The sequence below is a fragment of the Rhinoderma darwinii genome, chromosome 1 (assembly GCF_050947455.1).
Source record: "Rhinoderma darwinii isolate aRhiDar2 chromosome 1, aRhiDar2.hap1, whole genome shotgun sequence".
Taxonomy (NCBI): Eukaryota; Metazoa; Chordata; class Amphibia; order Anura; family Rhinodermatidae; genus Rhinoderma; species Rhinoderma darwinii.
The window spans coordinates 477,091,948-477,109,710 of record NC_134687.1 but is presented as its reverse complement, the minus strand read 5'-3'; the positions used below and the strand labels follow the sequence as shown (position 1 = coordinate 477,109,710).

Genomic DNA, 17,763 nt, shown 5'->3' with positions numbered 1-17,763 from the left:
TGCCCACTGTCAAAGTCATGAACAGTCTAGAATTTTTAGGCTAGGTTAATTTTACCAGCGAGAGATAGATTATATAAAAAAAAAAAAAAAAGAAAAATCACATTGTCAAAATTATATATATTTATTTGCATTGTGCACAGAGAAATAAGTATTTGATCCCCTACCAACCATTAAGAGTTCAGCCTCCTCCAGACCAGTTACACGCTCCAAATCAACTTGGTGCCTACATTAAAGACAGCTGTCTTAAATGGTCACCTGTATAAAAGACTCCTGTCCCCAGACTCAATTAATCAGTCTGGCTCTAACCTCTACAACATGGGCAAGACCAAAGAGCTTTCTAAGGATGTCAGGGACAAGATCATAGACCTGCACAAGGCTGGAATGGGCTACAAAACCATAAGTAAGACGCTGGGTGAGAAGGAGACAACTGTTGGTGCAATAGTAAGAAAATGGAAGACATACAAAATGACTGTCAATCGACATCGATCTGGGGCTCCATGCAAAATCTCACCTCGTGGGGTATCCTTGATCCTGAGGAAAGTGAGAGCACAGCCAAAAACTACACGGGGGGAACTTGTTAATGATCTCAAGGCAGCTGGGACCACAGTCACCAAGAAAACCATTGGTAACACATTACGCCGTAATGGATTAAAATCCTGCAGTGCCCGCAAGGTCCCCCTGCTCAAGAAGGCACATGTACAGGCCCATCTGAAGTTTGCAAATGAACATTTGGATGATTCTGAGAGTGATTGGGAGAAGGTGCTGTGGTCAGATGAGACTAAAATTGAGCTCTTTGGCATTAACTCTACTCGCCGTGTTTGGAGGAAGAGAAATGCTGCCTATGACCCAAAGAACACCATCCCCACTGTTAAGCATGGAGGTGGAAACATTATGTTTTGGGGGTGTTTCTCTGCTAAGGGCACAGGACTACTTCACCGCATCAATGGGAGAATGGATGGAGCCATGTACCGTCAAATCCTGAGTGACAACCTCCTTCCCTCCACCAGGACATTAAAAATGGCCCGTTCCTGGGTCTTCCAGCACAACAATGACCCGAAACATACAGCCAAGGCAACAAAGGAGTGGCTCAAAAAGAAGCACATTAAGGTCATGGAGTGGCCTAGCCAGTCTCCATACCTTAATCCCATCGAAAACTTATGGAGGGAGCTGAAGATCCGAGTTGCCAAGCGACAGCCTCGAAATCGTAATGATTTACAGATGATCTGCAAAGAGGAGTGGGCCAAAATTCCATCTAACATGTGTGCAAACCTCATCATCAACTACAAAAAACGTCTGACTGTTGTGCTTGCCAACAAGGGTTTTGCCACCAAGTATTAAGTCTTGTTTGCCAAAGGGATCAAATACTTATTTCTCTGTGCACAATGCAAATAAATATATATAATTTTGACAATGTGATTTTCTTTTTTTTTTTTTTTATATAATCTATCTCTCACTGGTAAAATTAACCTAGCCTAAAAATTCTAGACTGTTCGTGTCTTTGACAGTGGGCAAACTTACAAAATCAGCAAGGGATCAAATACTTATTTCCTTCACTGTATATATATATATATATATATATATACACACACACACACACACACACACGTGTGTGTGTGTATATGTATGTGTGTGTGTATATATATATGTGTGTGTATATTTATATGTATGCGTGTATATATATATATATACACACACGTACGTACGTACGTACGTACGTACGTACGTACGTACGTACGTACATATATATATAGGGGGATTTTTTTACCTATAATGTACTGGCATATATCTATATGTCAGCACATTAGATAGGCAGTTGTTAGTGCATACCCAGTGTATGCCCTAACAACAGGAAATATGGTCTATGGTCAGACAGGCCTGGGGTCCTGCAATGGACAATTGTCTATAGAAGATATGTCACTCGATCACATCTCAGGGATCTCCTTTGACGCGATCAAAGGGGGTCCCGCTTCCTCTTTCGATTTGAATGCCGAAATCAGTGAGGCTGTGTATTACAGAAATTGCCCCAAACCTGATCATACAGGCACACTTGCTGTGCCCGTGCGATCAGCAGGACGTCTATGCTCGTCATGCTGTTAAGCACGGGAACCAGTGAAAGGGGTTTTCATGACTAATATTGATGGCCTATACTTAGGATTAAAATCTCAGAGAACCCCTTTAATTTGCTCTTACTCGCCTACTAAAAACCACTGTTGTATTGCTACCCCATGTTAGTCACTTTTATTGACATGCATTGTTGTGTTCAGGTTTTGTCTACTATGAAGTGATACTCCATACCCTCTCACGGTTGGGATTTTAGCTGCAGCCGGATCATGTCCTGGTTGTTACTACTGTATATTGCTTATCTACTGTGTCTGTATTTGTTATTATCGAGACTAATCTATGTTGCATATCTACTGTTCGCTGTAACCTATTGCGTTTAAAGTATACTGTTTATCTTATAACCTGGAGAAGTAAAAAAAAATAAAAAATAAAACACATTCAGGGATCTACAAATTTCATATCAAATACGACCAAAGTGAGGTACCTACCGTGCTAGAAATTTGGACATTCCTGTTAAACATAAGGTAAAAAGGTGCATATTTGGTTACTGGATTAACCAGTGTCCGGAACCGAAATAACATGGGATCCAATTGCTCATCCCAGTTCTCCTGGTTGTCATTCACCACCCTCTTTATAGAAGACTTCAGCAGCTCATAGGTCTGACCATGTAATCCTGTGGGGTCATTGGTGTCTGCTGCTGTCAATGTTTGAGAAATGTTCCATCTTTCACAAAGCAGCCTACTAATCTAGAAAGAGGAAAAAAATAGCGTCTATTCTGTAAACATTATGTACCTATCCCAAAAGCGGAGGCAAACATTTTCTTGGTTTAGGAGGACCTCAGCTATCCTGACATGTCCGTTTTCATAAATACATGTATTTTCCATGAAATAACAACATTTATTTTTTATTGATAGCCATCAATCGAGTTTTATTCATATGAACACAGTACATATAGTAAGCATATTCTATTTAGAACAATATGCAATTATCCCTCTTAAAATCTAGTATTAGCCCATATAGGAAGACAAATACAAGCCCGGTTATTTCCTTCATGCAGTATAACTTATCTAGGAGATTCCAAATTATACTTTACCACTTCGATTTTTTTTCCTTGTTATGCCACCATTTTTCATACCTCCTCACAGAAGTCCCAGGTTTGATTGAAATGAATATTTTTTGCAGCCCCAAATCTGCATTAACAAGAATTTAATAAATGAATGACAAAAATGATGTGTTTATGTTGCAATCATATACACAGCTAAAATGCTAATATTATATATATACACACACATACATACATACACACACACACACACACAAATTGAAATTCTGACCAGAGATACAAACAAAGTCCAAACCTGTAATAAATGGAAGAAAGTGCTTTGGCGATAGAGAGTGCATCATTTGTGGGGATAGGCATGGCTTCAGTCCATTTTGTGAAGAAGTCCGTTATTGTTATAACATAGGTATTGAGTTGAGAAGTGGTAGGAAACGGCCCTGGGAAATCAGATGGAATAAATTATAGTTTCCTGATATAATCCAAAATGTGTGTAGCATGTGCCAATAGTCAAGTTACGTGGCACCATGGCCATGATACAAATTGAATAATGAAAAGTAAAATGATATTTTCTAACAAATGATGAACAGGATTCAACACTATGTACAAAGCGGAGTTTACGCCACTATAAATGCATGCTTTCCTTGTAGTTTTGATAGCCCACTTTAACACGGGCATATTTTGGTCAGTATTGGTAAGCCAAAACTAGGAGTGAGCCCAAACATAGATGTGCAAATCAGTTTTAATCAGATTATTTCCTACTCGTGCTTTTGGCTTACAAATAGTGACCAAAGTATTAAAGTGGCCTTAGTTGTCATGTTCCACGTGTTCTCCAGCAGTGTAAGCGTGGAAAGATACTTACCCTGCAGTGTCATACCCAATATTTCCCATGGACTGTCCGCTTTTATAGGTTTGCATTTCTTAGATGGATATTTGTGATATTCAGCATTCTGACATGTTTCACATACTTTGATCTGCATTACAACAAAAATAGAAAAGTATTCAAACGAAGGCTAAACGTCAGTGTTAGAAAATCAGAGTAAGGGTGCCTGTACACGCTACGGCTGAGCTGTGGTAGTTGCCTTTGTTGCTGAGAACAGTGCGGCAAAAGCGCATACGGTTTTACCATGGTTTAGCTAAGATGAAGCACATGACTGTGGCACTTTCGGTAAGTCAGCATTAAGACCTAACACAATGTATTATAACCATTTCGCCAAATAACCAGAGCTAAATGACCATCAGACCACAGGATTATAGGTGAATTGGGAGAGATAACCCTCAGTCAAAAGAGTTTCTAATGTGTATTGACACATTTTATCCATCTTATGTTGTTTGCCTGTCTGTACTCACTAGAGGTGAAGCCAATACCCACTCTCATCTCTAAGTATAACGCTAAGGCCCGCTGTACACAGCCGTAATCACAGGCCACAGACGATCACCCGCATTTGCGGGCTGTGCTTCCATTATAAAGTATAGAAGTACGGTCCCTAAATTAAAAAAAATAGGACAAGTACTATTTTTTGAAGATCATTTCTACGGCACGGACAGCTTCCCGTAAAAATACGGGAAGGTGTCCGCGGGCCATAGAAATGAATGGATCAGTACTTTGATCTGCAATTACGGATCCGTAATTGCGGATCAAAATTACGGTTGTGTGCATGAGACCTTAAAAGGAACCGGTCACTACATTTTAGGGACCTTAACCAGTGCACGGAGTGTAAATTACCAGAGAAGAGTCCTGAGAGGAGTCCAGGTTTACCGGCCTCCGCTTCAGTAGAGTATGGAGCATGTGCAGGATGCCATTGGACTAATCTCAAGACTCTCCTCTGGTAATTTACATACGCTGTATTAGAACTTCTTTTAAACAAAATGTTGAAACAGCTTTGAGACGGGCATGTTTAGGACACTATTCCCCAGCAGTAGAACGACATGCTCGTGGTTTAGTGCCCTATAATCTAGTAAAAGGTTCCCTTTAAGTCAGAGAAATAATTATTCGGCCATGTAAAATTTCCAAGGAATACCAAGCAGTATATTTAAAACGGATGCGTACGGAGTGACGAACTGGTCATGACGAGGTTTTAATAAAGGATTGATATGGTGGAAAAACGTCTGGTTAGTGTTTCCTTATGTAATATGTAGTGTATAGCCTCATTTAAAGGAGTATTCCCACCATCGACATTTATGGCATATCCATTTGATATTCCATTAATGTCTGATAGATACGAGTCCCAGCTCTGGGGCCCACAACTATCTCAAAAGCAGGGGATAACCGACTATTGTCCCGTCTCAATGCCGTCGCATTCAGGTGGGGAATGAATGGAAAGGTGGAGTCGCTTCTTTCACCTACGGGAGTAACTGAAACAGCCGAGAAAGTGAATAATCCTTTAAAGACAGAAATAAATTTTCATACGTATAACATTTGTTCAACTGCTTATATATGCATATACTGGTAACATAACTTACAAATAGAGAATGTCCAAATGACAGCGGGAAAGCGATACATTTCTCATGGAATAAATTTTACCAGCTGTAACAAGTAAAGGCCCAATTACACCGGCCAATAATTGGCCAAGCGATCGTTTTTCCGAATGCTCGTTCCCGATTATTGGCCTGTTTAAACTAGGAAGCGACCAGCTGACAAATGATCAAACGCTCCTTTATCGGCTGATCACATAGTTTGTGCAGGCTATAAAATCATGGTTGTTGGCATCACATCTCCTCGTGTAAACAGGCTACGCGATGCCAACAACGATTCAAACTGATGGGGACTGAATGATCATATTAGCGATCGTTGATCCCCATACAGAAAGCATAGGCAAATGTGAAAGAGCCTGCTAACCTGCAGATCGACTTGTTATACTGTCGATTGGTGCTCGTTATGGGTAGAAATCTGCCCATGTAAACCAGTCTGTAGGCTAGGGCGACAGGGCAACTTTGGTCACCACACAAGTCGCACGTGCAGTAACCTGCAGGTCCACATTCTCTTTCATTACCTGCAATGTAGGCAGTGCGACATCAGTCTTTGGCCGTGCAACCTGTGTCGTGGCCAAAGTCGCCACATAGCCCTAGCCGAACTCAAGACTAAGACAACTTGAGTTGAGATGAATAAAAAATTTGGGTAATCATTTACTTAACTTAACCACAAACACTGAATTTCATATATCCTCTAGCCCCAATTTAACAAGTCCCTTTTCCGTGATACCAAGAGTATCATGTGACATAAGAAGTTAGTCTTCTCTATACACTGGTATCATTACTGGTAAAAGGAGGCTTACCCAGTCTATTACATCCTTCACAATCCCAAGCCAATAATATCTGCTTTGAATCCTGTTCACGGTTTTCTTCTGCCCTAAATGATGGCCAGACTCCGTGAGATGGCTCGCTAAGAAAATATGGTGTCTTCTTTCTGGGTCCACAACCACTTCCCTTTTCTCTTCATTTTTTGGTCCGACATAGTATAGGCAACCATCTGAACCAACATAAATCCACACACACACACAGAAAAAAAAAAAAAAAGGGACAAGTCAAACGCATATACTTCAACTTGCAAGAGGTAAAAATAAAACAAATTTTCAGAAGCAGGACCCATGGAAATTGGCTGATTTACTGTAAATGATTGTGGGGGCAGCCATCTTGCCTGAGCTGCTGTTAACAGCATTTACAGATATGCTCGACAGCATCCACATGGACCATAAGAACCTGTAGACTGGAGAGGTTCATAAACGTCTATAGGAGAGTTTACTGGGCATGCTCTGTGACCTGTGCAGAGGCAACATGACAGGGCGGGGGAGGAGAGGAGCTGTGTCCATCACCTTTTGTGAATGTGTACGTTTGGAGCCTAGGTTGTGCACGGCCATGGCAGGGGTGTCACAGAAAAGATGGAAAGGATACCAGGAGATTTTGCGGCAACTGAACTTTACTAGGCCGGTGTTAGCAGCACAACCAGCCACATCAGGAAAATGACCACTTCTCTTACAGAGAGGCAGTCTCTTGGAACAAAACTACTCAGGCAGGCATTTGATGACTTTCACGATGAAGGATAGAGCCATGGTGATCCTCCTTTATACAAGGGATGTTTGGCAAATACTAGGCCACGCTGGCTTGCTGACACTGGCACACGTGGGGAGGCTCCTGCCAGTCACCCACCACAGCTCACATGACTCTGCAAACACACGTGAAAGTTTCTGTCCATCACCCACAATTGGCTCCAGGACCCACAGATTCAGGCCCAATGCTAGTGCTTGTCGCAGCCAGAGCAGCTCACTCTATAGCCAGGTTTCTCTACCTTTCCAAACGGTTTTTAGTTTTGTTTTTTTCTTAATTATTTAATTTTATTTTCAAAGAGGTATGAATACAAAAACGGGATCTAAACAATTTAGTTTGCCAGCTAGCCAACCATCACTCTGCCTCACCTATGCAAAAGCAACGTTACAACGCAATAAGGCCTTCTTCCCACGGCGTGTTTATGACGCGTTTAAGTTGCCGAAAAATGCATGCTTGAAGCTTCCCATTGACCAATGGGAAAATGCATTGTAGTGCGTACGACTCGTTTTTTTTACGCGCGTGTTTAAAAAACACGGTGTAAAAAAAAACAAAAAACTGTCAGGTCAATTCTTCATGCGTAAAACGCGTCTACTACATGCCGTGTGAACAAGGCCTTACTGGCCACATAAACACATATCAGACCAGATAGGCCACACTTTTTCGGGAATGCCCCCTGCACAAAAACAGCACAACACCCCAGCATTTAAAAAAGGCACAGTGCATAAATTAGATAAACCACATTATGGCATACATACAAACGTACAATAAATGTCCTACTTTTTCACGGTCCGTTCACATGGTTTGTTAAAACAATGTTCGCGGGGAACCCCTATAGAATTACACATAGGCGTGTTTTGTGGCCGTTAAAAAAAAAACAACGTCCACCATACAGACAATTTCAACGTTTGTCTGAATAAGCCCTAATACTGCATATAATGATAATGAGATGACTCCAATAACAGAAGAAGTCCTCTCTAGGCTCCTCTCTTCTTCTCGTCCTACTACCTGCCCTAGTGATCCTATCCCCTCACACCTCCTCCAGTCCCTCTCCCTGGCTGTCACTAGTCACCTGACTAAAATATTTAACCTCTCTCTTTCTTCTGGAATATTTCCCTCCTCTTTTAAACATGCCATTATAAACCCATTACTGAAAAAAACAACTCTTGACCCATCCAGCGCTGCTAACTACCGACCAGTCTCTAATCTGCCCTTCATCTCCAAACTCCTGGAACACTTGGTCTACTCTCGCCGTGTGTGCACCCATAATTACGGGAGCGTTGCTAGGCGATGTCAAGGGATAGTCACTGTCCAGGGTGCTGAAAGAGTTAAACGATCGGCAGCAACTCTTTCAGCACCCTGCACAGTGGCTATCGATCACAATAAAAATCAACCTGTAAAAAAAAAAAAAAAAAAGACGTTCATACTTACCCACAAATCCCTGCTTCTTCCTCCAGTCCGGCCTCCTGGGATGACGTTTCAGCCTATGTGACCGCTGCAGCCAATCACAGGCCAATCACAGGCTGCAGCGTTCACATGGACTGCCGCATCATCCAGGGAGGTCGGGCTGGATGTCGAAAGAGGGACGCGTCACCAAGACAACGGCCGGGTAAGTATGAATTTCTTTTACTTTTACTGCAGAAAGGGCTGTCCCTTCTCTTTATCCTGCACTGATAGAGAGAAGGGCTGCCGATTACTGCAGTGCAATTTTGCAGCGAAAACGTGCCCGTAAATACGGGTGGAATACGGGTGTCACCGGACCCGTATTTATGGGCACGGGTCCGTAAATACTGGTGGAATACGGGTCGAATACGTGTGACCAAGGACCTGTATTTACGCCAGTCTTTACGGGAGGAAAAAAAAATACGTTCGTGTCCATGAGGCCTAATACAAAACACCAGTGATTGTCTGTCCACTGTCCCTAACATCATGTCCTTTCTCTATCTGAAACTGAATCTTTCTTAAATGGAGCTCCCTGTGTTCCCACCGTCTACTAACCTCCCTAAACATGATGTCTCCATCTCAGTGTGCGGCCCTACCATAGCTCCTAAGCAGCACGCCCGCTTTCTCTGGGTTATTTTTGACTCTGATCTTGTCTTTACTTCGCACATTCAATCACTTGCACGCTCCTGTCATTTTCACCTCAAAAACATCTCCAGAATCCACTCTTTTCTTACGGAGGAAACAGCCAAAACTCTCATTGTTGCTCTGATTCACTCTCTTCTTGACTACTGTAACTCATTACTAGTCGGTCTTCCCCTCACCAAACTCTCCCCTCTCCAATCTATCCTCAATGCAGCAGTCAGGCTCGTCTTTCTGACCAACCACTACACCAACGCCTCCAATCTGTGCCAGTCACTGCACTGGTTGCCCATACCCTTCAGAATTAAATTCAAACTTATTAATCTCACCCACAAAGCTCTCCACAGTGCTGCACCTCCTTACATCTCTGTCTACCACCCTACTCGTGCTGCACCAGTTCTCCGGATTGGGCTACCCAAGACAATCAGATTAATTCCCAACATCCACAGTTTTAAACGGGCCCTGAAACGCACATCTTTTTAGACAGGCCTATAACATTCCCTAATCTGACCATTTTCCATGGCCCCCTGTAAAGGGAAGTGTCGTGTATATATATATATATATATATATATATATAAAATGTGTATGTATAATACGTATAATGAATCATGAGCCAGGGCTGTAACAACAACAGCCCTGGTCATGAATACGGTTATAAACATAGCAGGACAATTAGAATTGCCCTGCTTTGTTTGGAAACCATGGAGACAGGAGATAGTTATCCCCTGTCTCCATTTCAAATCTCCCGCGCGCACGGACGGTCTTGCGTGGGCGCTCATGAGTCGGCTGGCGATACACTATTACCATGCCGACCCATGCTAGCCGGGGGCAAGCGCCACTCGTACCCCGCTGCGAGCATACCAACATGGTTAAATAGCCCTGCGTCGGTACGCTCAGCAGCTGAAGACGACCTTACCACTCCACCAATGAGGAGCAGCTGGGGCCTGCCTGCCTCCCACACCACCACGAACCGGCTCACCTCTCCTGTCCTGCCTCTCTCCTCCAACGACGTCTCCTGTCTCCTACTACGGCTCCTGCTTCTGCTTCCACCAACGAGTCACGCTAAGTATCAAGTGTAGCAACAGCTACACTTAACCCTCTCTCTCCCTGGGTCCCTGTGTTAACCCTTATTGTCCCTGAGTAAGTTAACCCTTGCTCTCCCTGAGTCCCTGAAGTTACTGTCCCTAAGTTAACTCTTGCTTCCCTGAGTAACCCTTTGTGCCCCTGCTGTCCCTGAGTAAGTTAACCCTTGCTCTCCCTAAGTCCCTGAAGTTACTGTCCTCCTGCTCCCTAAGTTAACCCTTGCTTCCCTGAGTAACCCTTTGTGCCCCTGCTGTCCCTGAGTAAGTTAACCCTCGCTCTCCCTGAGTCCCTGAAGTTACTGTCCCTAAGTTAACCCTTGCTTCCCTGAGTAAAGTTAACCCTTGAGTCCCTGAGTTAACCCCTTGCTGAACCCTGTGTACCCTTGGTGCCCTAAGTACCTTGCAGTGACCCTTGACCTGCACATCCCCAGGTACACAGAAACCCATTCCCCTTGTTCCTCCTTCTCCCGTATTAACCCTTAGTGTATAGGGAAAGTTATATTAGTAGGGAGTGGGACAGAGATAGTGAGCGTGTGAGAATTACAAGTAACTTATGTGTATTGTGTTGTAACGTAACTTCTGTGCATGTTTAGGTAAGTGGGTGGCGGTATAATTAGGATTGTGATACCGTGTTTATACTGTACTGTGATTAGTTACTGTATTTTATATATGAGAGTGATTACTGTATGTTAATATAGATTACCTTTATTTACTATACGGTCTTATTCCCTTGAGTAGCAGCAAAAGCAAATAGATCGACGTTAGTATAAGGAAAAGGTAGGGGAACTAGGAATAACCCTAGTGACCCTGATTATAAAGGCGGTAGTAATAGTGGGTGTCACTAACCAGTGAATCCCGCTATTACCCCACCCCCCTTTAACACCCCCCTTTTAGATTAGTCATCAGAATAAGATTCCCTCACACTCCTTCACTTCATGCCCGTCATACATGGATACTGGCTGGTGACCGGCTCATGCAGCTTTATGTGTACCACCCATGTGTATAAAAAACGGCTGGACTATTGTACAGAACAAACACTGTTACACTATGTGTCTCCCTTATTTCCTCTTAGATTGTAAGCTCTTGCGAGCAGGGTCCTCACTCCTCTAGTTCGAATTGTAAATTAATTTTGTCACTATGTAATGTCTGATATTGTTTGTTTCGTGTTCCCTCTAAATTGTAAAGTGCTGCGTAATATGTTGGCGCTATATAAATAAAGATTATTATTATTACTGCTGAGAAGTGATCTCTACAGAACAGGAAGTGTCAGTCTATTGTGAGGCTCAGTGGCCAGATTGAAAACTGGCCACATGTTATGAGTTGATCCAGGTATATTATGTAATTTGCACCACTTTAATAAATTTGGTGGAATTTGCTCAAAAATTAAACATCTAAGTTTTTTTTCTTTGTGAAGAAAAGATACAAGAGAAAATAAACAGCCAAAAAGCATTCATACTTTCATTTCTATTATGGTCAATCGAGCCACATCGTCCTTGAGTCCTTAACCCTTTAATGACCCAGACATTTTTCATTTTTACATTTTAGTTTTTTTACTCCCTGCCTTCCAACAGGCATAACTTTTTTACTTTTCCGTCAATAGTGGTATCAGGGATTATTTTTTGCAAGGGGGATCGGTTGTTTCTATTGACACCGTTTAAAGTACCATATAATGTACTGGGAGACGCAAAAAAAAATTATTTGTGGAAATGGAAAAAACTAAATTCCTCCATTGTTTTTTGTTTTTATGGCTTTCACAGTGTGGTAAAAACAGCAACTTAACTTTATTCTGCAGCTCAATATGATTACGGTGATACCAAATTTATATAGTTTTTTTTTATATTTTGCAAAGAAAAAACTATTTGAAAAAAAAACTACAAAAAAAAGTTGTTTTGTGTCACCACATTGTGAGAGCCGTATCTGTTTTTTGTTTTTTTTGTCTATTGAGTGGTATGAGGGCTTGTTTCTTGCGGGACGAGTGGTCGTTTTAATTGGTACATACAAATTTTTTATCACTTTTTATTAAAAAAAATTTAGCGCTAAGGTGACCAAAAAACCACAATTCTGGTGTTTTTTTAAAAAAAAATGACACCATTCACCGTGCAAATTAAATAATGGTAAATTGTAACAGTTCCGACTTTACGGACGCAGCGATACCAATTTTTTTTCTGTTTTACATTGTGCTTCAGGAAAAAGGGGAAAAAGCTTCTTTTTTTTTAAACTTTTAATATTTTTTTTTTTACACTCTTGCAAAACGTACTTAACTTTTTTTTTTTTTACACTTTTTATTAGTCCCCCTAGGAGTACAATACACTGCAATACAAATGTATTGCAGTATATTGTCATTTTTACAGGCTTCAGATAAGCCCTGTCGGTGGCATGGCTTAGCAGAGGCAGACAGACGGCAGACCGAAGCCAGACCTGGGGGCCTTCATTAGGCCCCCAGGCTGCCACAACAACCATCGGCGCCCCGCAATCGCGCAGGGGCTACAGGCTGTCGGAGGTGGCCATCCCCGCCTGCTAACGGTTTAAATGTCGTGGTCGCTATTGACTGCGGCATTTAACTAGTTAAAAGGCCAGGATCAGAGCGATCTCTGTCCCTGGCAGTTAGAGTAGCCGTGTCCGCTGTGATACACAGATGACACCTGCAGCGTATGGAGCGAGCTGAGCGCGTGAGCCTGCTCCAAACTTAACCCCCTGCTCTATGACGTACAGTTTTGTCATTGGGCAGGAAAGGGTTAAAGTGGCTGTTCCATCAATTAAGGCGTTTTCCACTACCCGACAACTGATGATCTATCCACCGGATAGGTTATCAGTACATGATCTGCGGGGGACCGACACCCGGATCCCGCACCGTTAAGGCGTACCGGCTGCCTCCGGGCCCCGGACGTACATGCTGGAAGCAGTTCGGTCCAGACACAGAATAGCGGCCGAGCTGCAGCTCTGCTCCCATTCAAGTGAATAGTAGCAGAGTTGCAGTTCTGCAGTCTGTAGCGTGGCCGCTATGCTATGTATGGAGCCAACTGCTTCCGGCTTCGTATAATGGGCAAAAACATCCGGTGCCCGGAGGCCACCGGAGCGGCTGATCGGTGCGGGGTCTGGTGGATAGGTCATCAGTTGTCCGGTAGTGGACAACCCCTTAAAATATAATATGCATTGTTTGGAAACCATACTCACAAGCTCCACTAGCCTTCCATAGCAATTCAATTCGGCCCCCGGGGAATTCGCTTATCCAGGGGCGTAACTAGGAAACACTGGGCCCCGTAGAAAACTTTTGACTGGGCCCCCCTCCCCTGGGTGCCACACACAGCCCGCCCTTGTAGATGGTGCCCCCCTGTAGATCGTACACAAGAAAATGGCGACAGCACACTGCGAACACCAATGTCACCTAAGCCACTAAATATAAATAAATATGCATTACTGCTAAATCTACTTACAATGGACACTCCTTGTCATGGCAGGTCGGCAAACACTTATTTGATTAAAATGTGCGCTAAGAACCTCCCTATTGTAAGTAAATTTAGCAGTAATGCATATTTATTTATATTTAGTGGCTTAGGTGGCATTAGTGTTCACAGCGTGCGGTCGCTATTTTCTTGTGTGCTGTATAAATTTGCAGTCACAGGTGTTCTTGCACCTTTATATACGTTTTGTTACATTTTGTTGGAATGTGCTGTTCAAACTTTTGTGTTGCCCACCCCCGTGCAGGCAGCGCTATACGGCCCACCCCCGTGCAGGCAGCGCTATACGGCCCACCCCCGTGCAGGCAGCGCTATACGGCCCACCCCCGTGCAGGCAGCGCTATACGGCCCACCCCCGTGCAGGCAGCGCTATACGGCCCACCCCCGTGCAGGCAGCGCTATACGGCCCACCTGTGCAGGCAGCGCTATACGGCCCACCTGTGCAGGCAGCGCTATACGGCCCACCTGTGCAGGCAGCGCTATACGGCCCACCTGTGCAGGCAGCGCTATACGGCCCACCTGTGCAGACTGCGCTATACGGCCCACCTGTGCAGACTGCGCTATACGGCCCACCTGTGCAGACTGCGCTATACGGCCCACCTGTGCAGACTGCGCTATACGGCCCACCTGTGCAGACTGCGCTATACGGCCCACCTGTGCAGACTGCGCTATACGGCCCAATTGTGTAGACAGTGCTATACGGTCTCCCCTTGTAGACAGTGCTACACAGCCCCCCCCCCTTGTAGATAATGCTATACAGTGCCCCCTGTAGACAGGGCTATACAGTCTCCCCATACAGTGCTATGCAGCCTTCCCTGTAGATAGTGCTATACTTTCAAGTACCACAAAGGGGGACAACCGATGCGGCACGCAGCACAGCAATTTTTTTCCCTTTTAAGACATGCCTCTAATCCCACCCAATCCCCACCCATACACACCCAGTTCAGCCTATCATGCTCCCATAATGCCTCCCACACAGTATAATACCAAATAGCTGCCCCATACAGTATAATGCCCTCTAGTTGCCCCCATACTGTATAATGCCCACACAGATGCCCACATACAGTATGCCCGCACAGATGCCCCCATACATTATAATGCCCACACAGATGTACCCATACAGTATCATGCCCACACAGATGCACCCATACAGTATAATGGCCAAACAAATTGCCCCATAACCGCACCCATGCAGCATAATGCCCCCATAGCTGCCCCATACAGTATAATGGCCCACACATCTTAATGCCCCCATATGGTATAATGCCGCCTAGCTGCCACTATACTGTATAATGCCCCCTTAGCTGCCCCTAGTGCCAGTGCCCTTGTAGATAGTGCCAGTATACAGTGCCACAGTATCTATGTAGATAGTGCCACACATCCCTTGAAGATAGCGCTACCCCCTTATGTAGAGAGCGCCATTGGGACACCCTCTAGGAGCGAAATCCACAGCCAGAGCATAGGCTGGGGATTCCGCTCGTAGAGGGAAGCCCTGATATCACTGTCCATATATGGACAGTGACGTCAGTGGCTACTCCTGGAGTGGAATCCCCATTGCAGTCTCTGGCCGGGGATTCCGCTCCTGGAGGAGCCCCTGATGTCAAAGTCCATATATGGACAGTGACCTCAGAAGTTTCCTCCAGGAGCGGAATTCCCGGCCAGATCATCGGAAATGGGGATTCCGCTCTTGGACAGTGACATCAGGGCTTCCCCGAGCACAGCGCTTAAAGTAGCGCTGTGCCCGGGGAGCCCTCGGCGAGTGGAGGAGCTCCCTCTGCTCCTCCGCTCTGAACTAATTCCGAAGCAGGGAGCTGATGGTTCACTGCTTCAGAATTGAGTTCAACTGGATCTGCGTCCTGAGGACACAGATACAGTTGACAGCGGTACATACCCCCGGCCGCCCGGAACAGCGGGACACTGCCGGACGGTTGGGAGGTATGTGTAGCCTATGGCAGAGCTGGGACATACCTCCCTGCTCTGTTATAGCTTTAGTAGGGTCTTCATCCGAAGGACGCAGATACTATTGAATGTGGCATTCCTACCGCTGTAGCAGCCATAGCGGCTGCTAGTGGAGCCTCCGGGCCACTATTGCTGCTACAGCGGTAGTTACGCCACTGCGTTTATCTTTAGTTATGACATTTACTTACATAGTATGGTGCCACCTGGTGTTCAAAGTGTATAGAATTGTGCACATCCACCTAATAAGCCGAGTGCTAGTGGACACTTATGCTCAGTCCCTCCCCTCACAGCCAATTCTCTGCATAGTGACGCTCTGTTCACTGCTGGATAGCCAATAGAAATAGCTTCCCCAGGAAGGAGCAGAGCCGCTGAAGTAACATGGCAGTAGAGCGGAGGGGACTCCTTCTGCAGGGGAAGTAACAAGGGACTTTAACATCTACTTTTCAGGGAGAACAGGGGATTCCCATGAACGGTGGGCATTAGGAGTGCCCACTACATAAATTTGTATATGAAAGAAAAAAAAAGTTTGGGGATTTGAGCAATTTGCGTCACAGGACGTTATTTTCTTGAGCCCGAATCCACCAGGAATTAAAGCTATAACTGGAGTTTCTTGACCAGCATCAGAGAGTCGGAGTATGGCAGCCACTCCGCAGCAATGAAATGAGGAAAACTAAAGAGGTTGCCCAGGATTATAAAAACATGGCTGCATTCTCCTGAAAACAACACCACAACTGCCTATGGGTAGTGTCTGAGATTAAAGATGACCTCCATTGAAGTGAAAGGGACTGAAATACCACACACAACTCATGGACAGGTGTGGCGCTGTATTTGGCAGCCATATTTATCTATTTAAGTTCTCCATTATTTCTTTTATTGATGCTCTCTTAGAGGAGATCCAGTAGGGGACATATTTATTATTAGTGGCAGCACACCACCAAGTATATCAGTACAGAACTGAATGTAGCGTGCGTCGTAATCCAACAGCGTGCGACCTGTAAGTCACTTTGACGATCACATCATACGGTCACCTGGAGCTTGTCATGGCTGTTGTGACATGTGTAGGATCACACATATTAAGTCACTTTGGTTTCCGGGTCCAGTTGTATGAAACATATCATATAATGTTTCTCCTGGGGTCCCAATACACAGGCTTGTCAATGCCACAAACTAGGATGACAGCTATTAATATAGGCATTATAGTCTGCGGGAATAATACTGAATAGATGTCACCTGTGTGTGCTGATCATAGGATTTACCTTCCAGAATAAACTTGCGAGCATATCTCTTCAAGTTCTTCTTTTTGATGGAGCAGAAAGATGATGGGAAGGATCCTTCAGCCAGCAGCCTGTAGATATCCTCCAGCTTGTTAGGACTGGACTCCACCACTTCCTCCGCCACCTGCAGCGGCTCCATGCCTAGCACAAGCCCTATAGAGAGCTAGGTGGCTTGCTCTCAGCTGAAGGCATAGGTGACAGGCGACACGGCATGTTTCTGCGCTTCACCTAGATGTTTCCGGGGGCCCTCATTTACTGCTACACCAGAAGCGTAAGGGACCGTGTAAAACTACACAGATACTGTATCAGGCGCACGGGAACTATCCGTGTGTGACTGAACCTCGGCATTGGTAAGCTTGTATGCGGTCCCTTGCCACCCGGAGGCCGGGTAGTCACCTGTTGTAGCCGGAACGCTGGGCTTGTGTGTACACAGAATGGAGTCTTCGGCTTCTAGCTTGTCCTCGTAGTTCTGTGCGATGACGGACAGAGCCGCTGAACCCTCCTATTCCTGCGCCTGTTTCTACACTGACAACATCTTCATAGAGGAATATCAGCTACATGTCAGGTTTACAGATGCGCCCCAGTTCACCAGGGACTATGAGAGGGTATTATTCTGGTCTTCTAGGGTCTATGAATCAGTGAACTGAGGATGATATTTTTTATTTGAGCGGTCTACCATAGCATAGTGAAGTATAAATGAAATAATGACTGAGCTCAAAGTGATTGTCACATGTGCGTGCTAAATGACA

The 17,763-nt window shown here is 44.5% G+C and overlaps 1 protein-coding gene across 1 annotated transcript in view; it reads left to right on the top strand.

The window, feature by feature from the left end:
* The first annotated feature begins 17,382 nt into the window (after positions 1-17,382).
* OGFOD2 (2-oxoglutarate and iron dependent oxygenase domain containing 2) overlaps positions 17,383-17,763 on the top strand; it is a 49,026-nt gene continuing 48,645 nt past the window's right edge. The window contains exon 1 of the mRNA XM_075834097.1: positions 17,383-17,619. Within this exon, the coding sequence (XP_075690212.1) occupies positions 17,491-17,619 (129 nt within the window). The 5' untranslated portion in view covers positions 17,383-17,490. The remainder of the gene's footprint in view (positions 17,620-17,763) is intronic.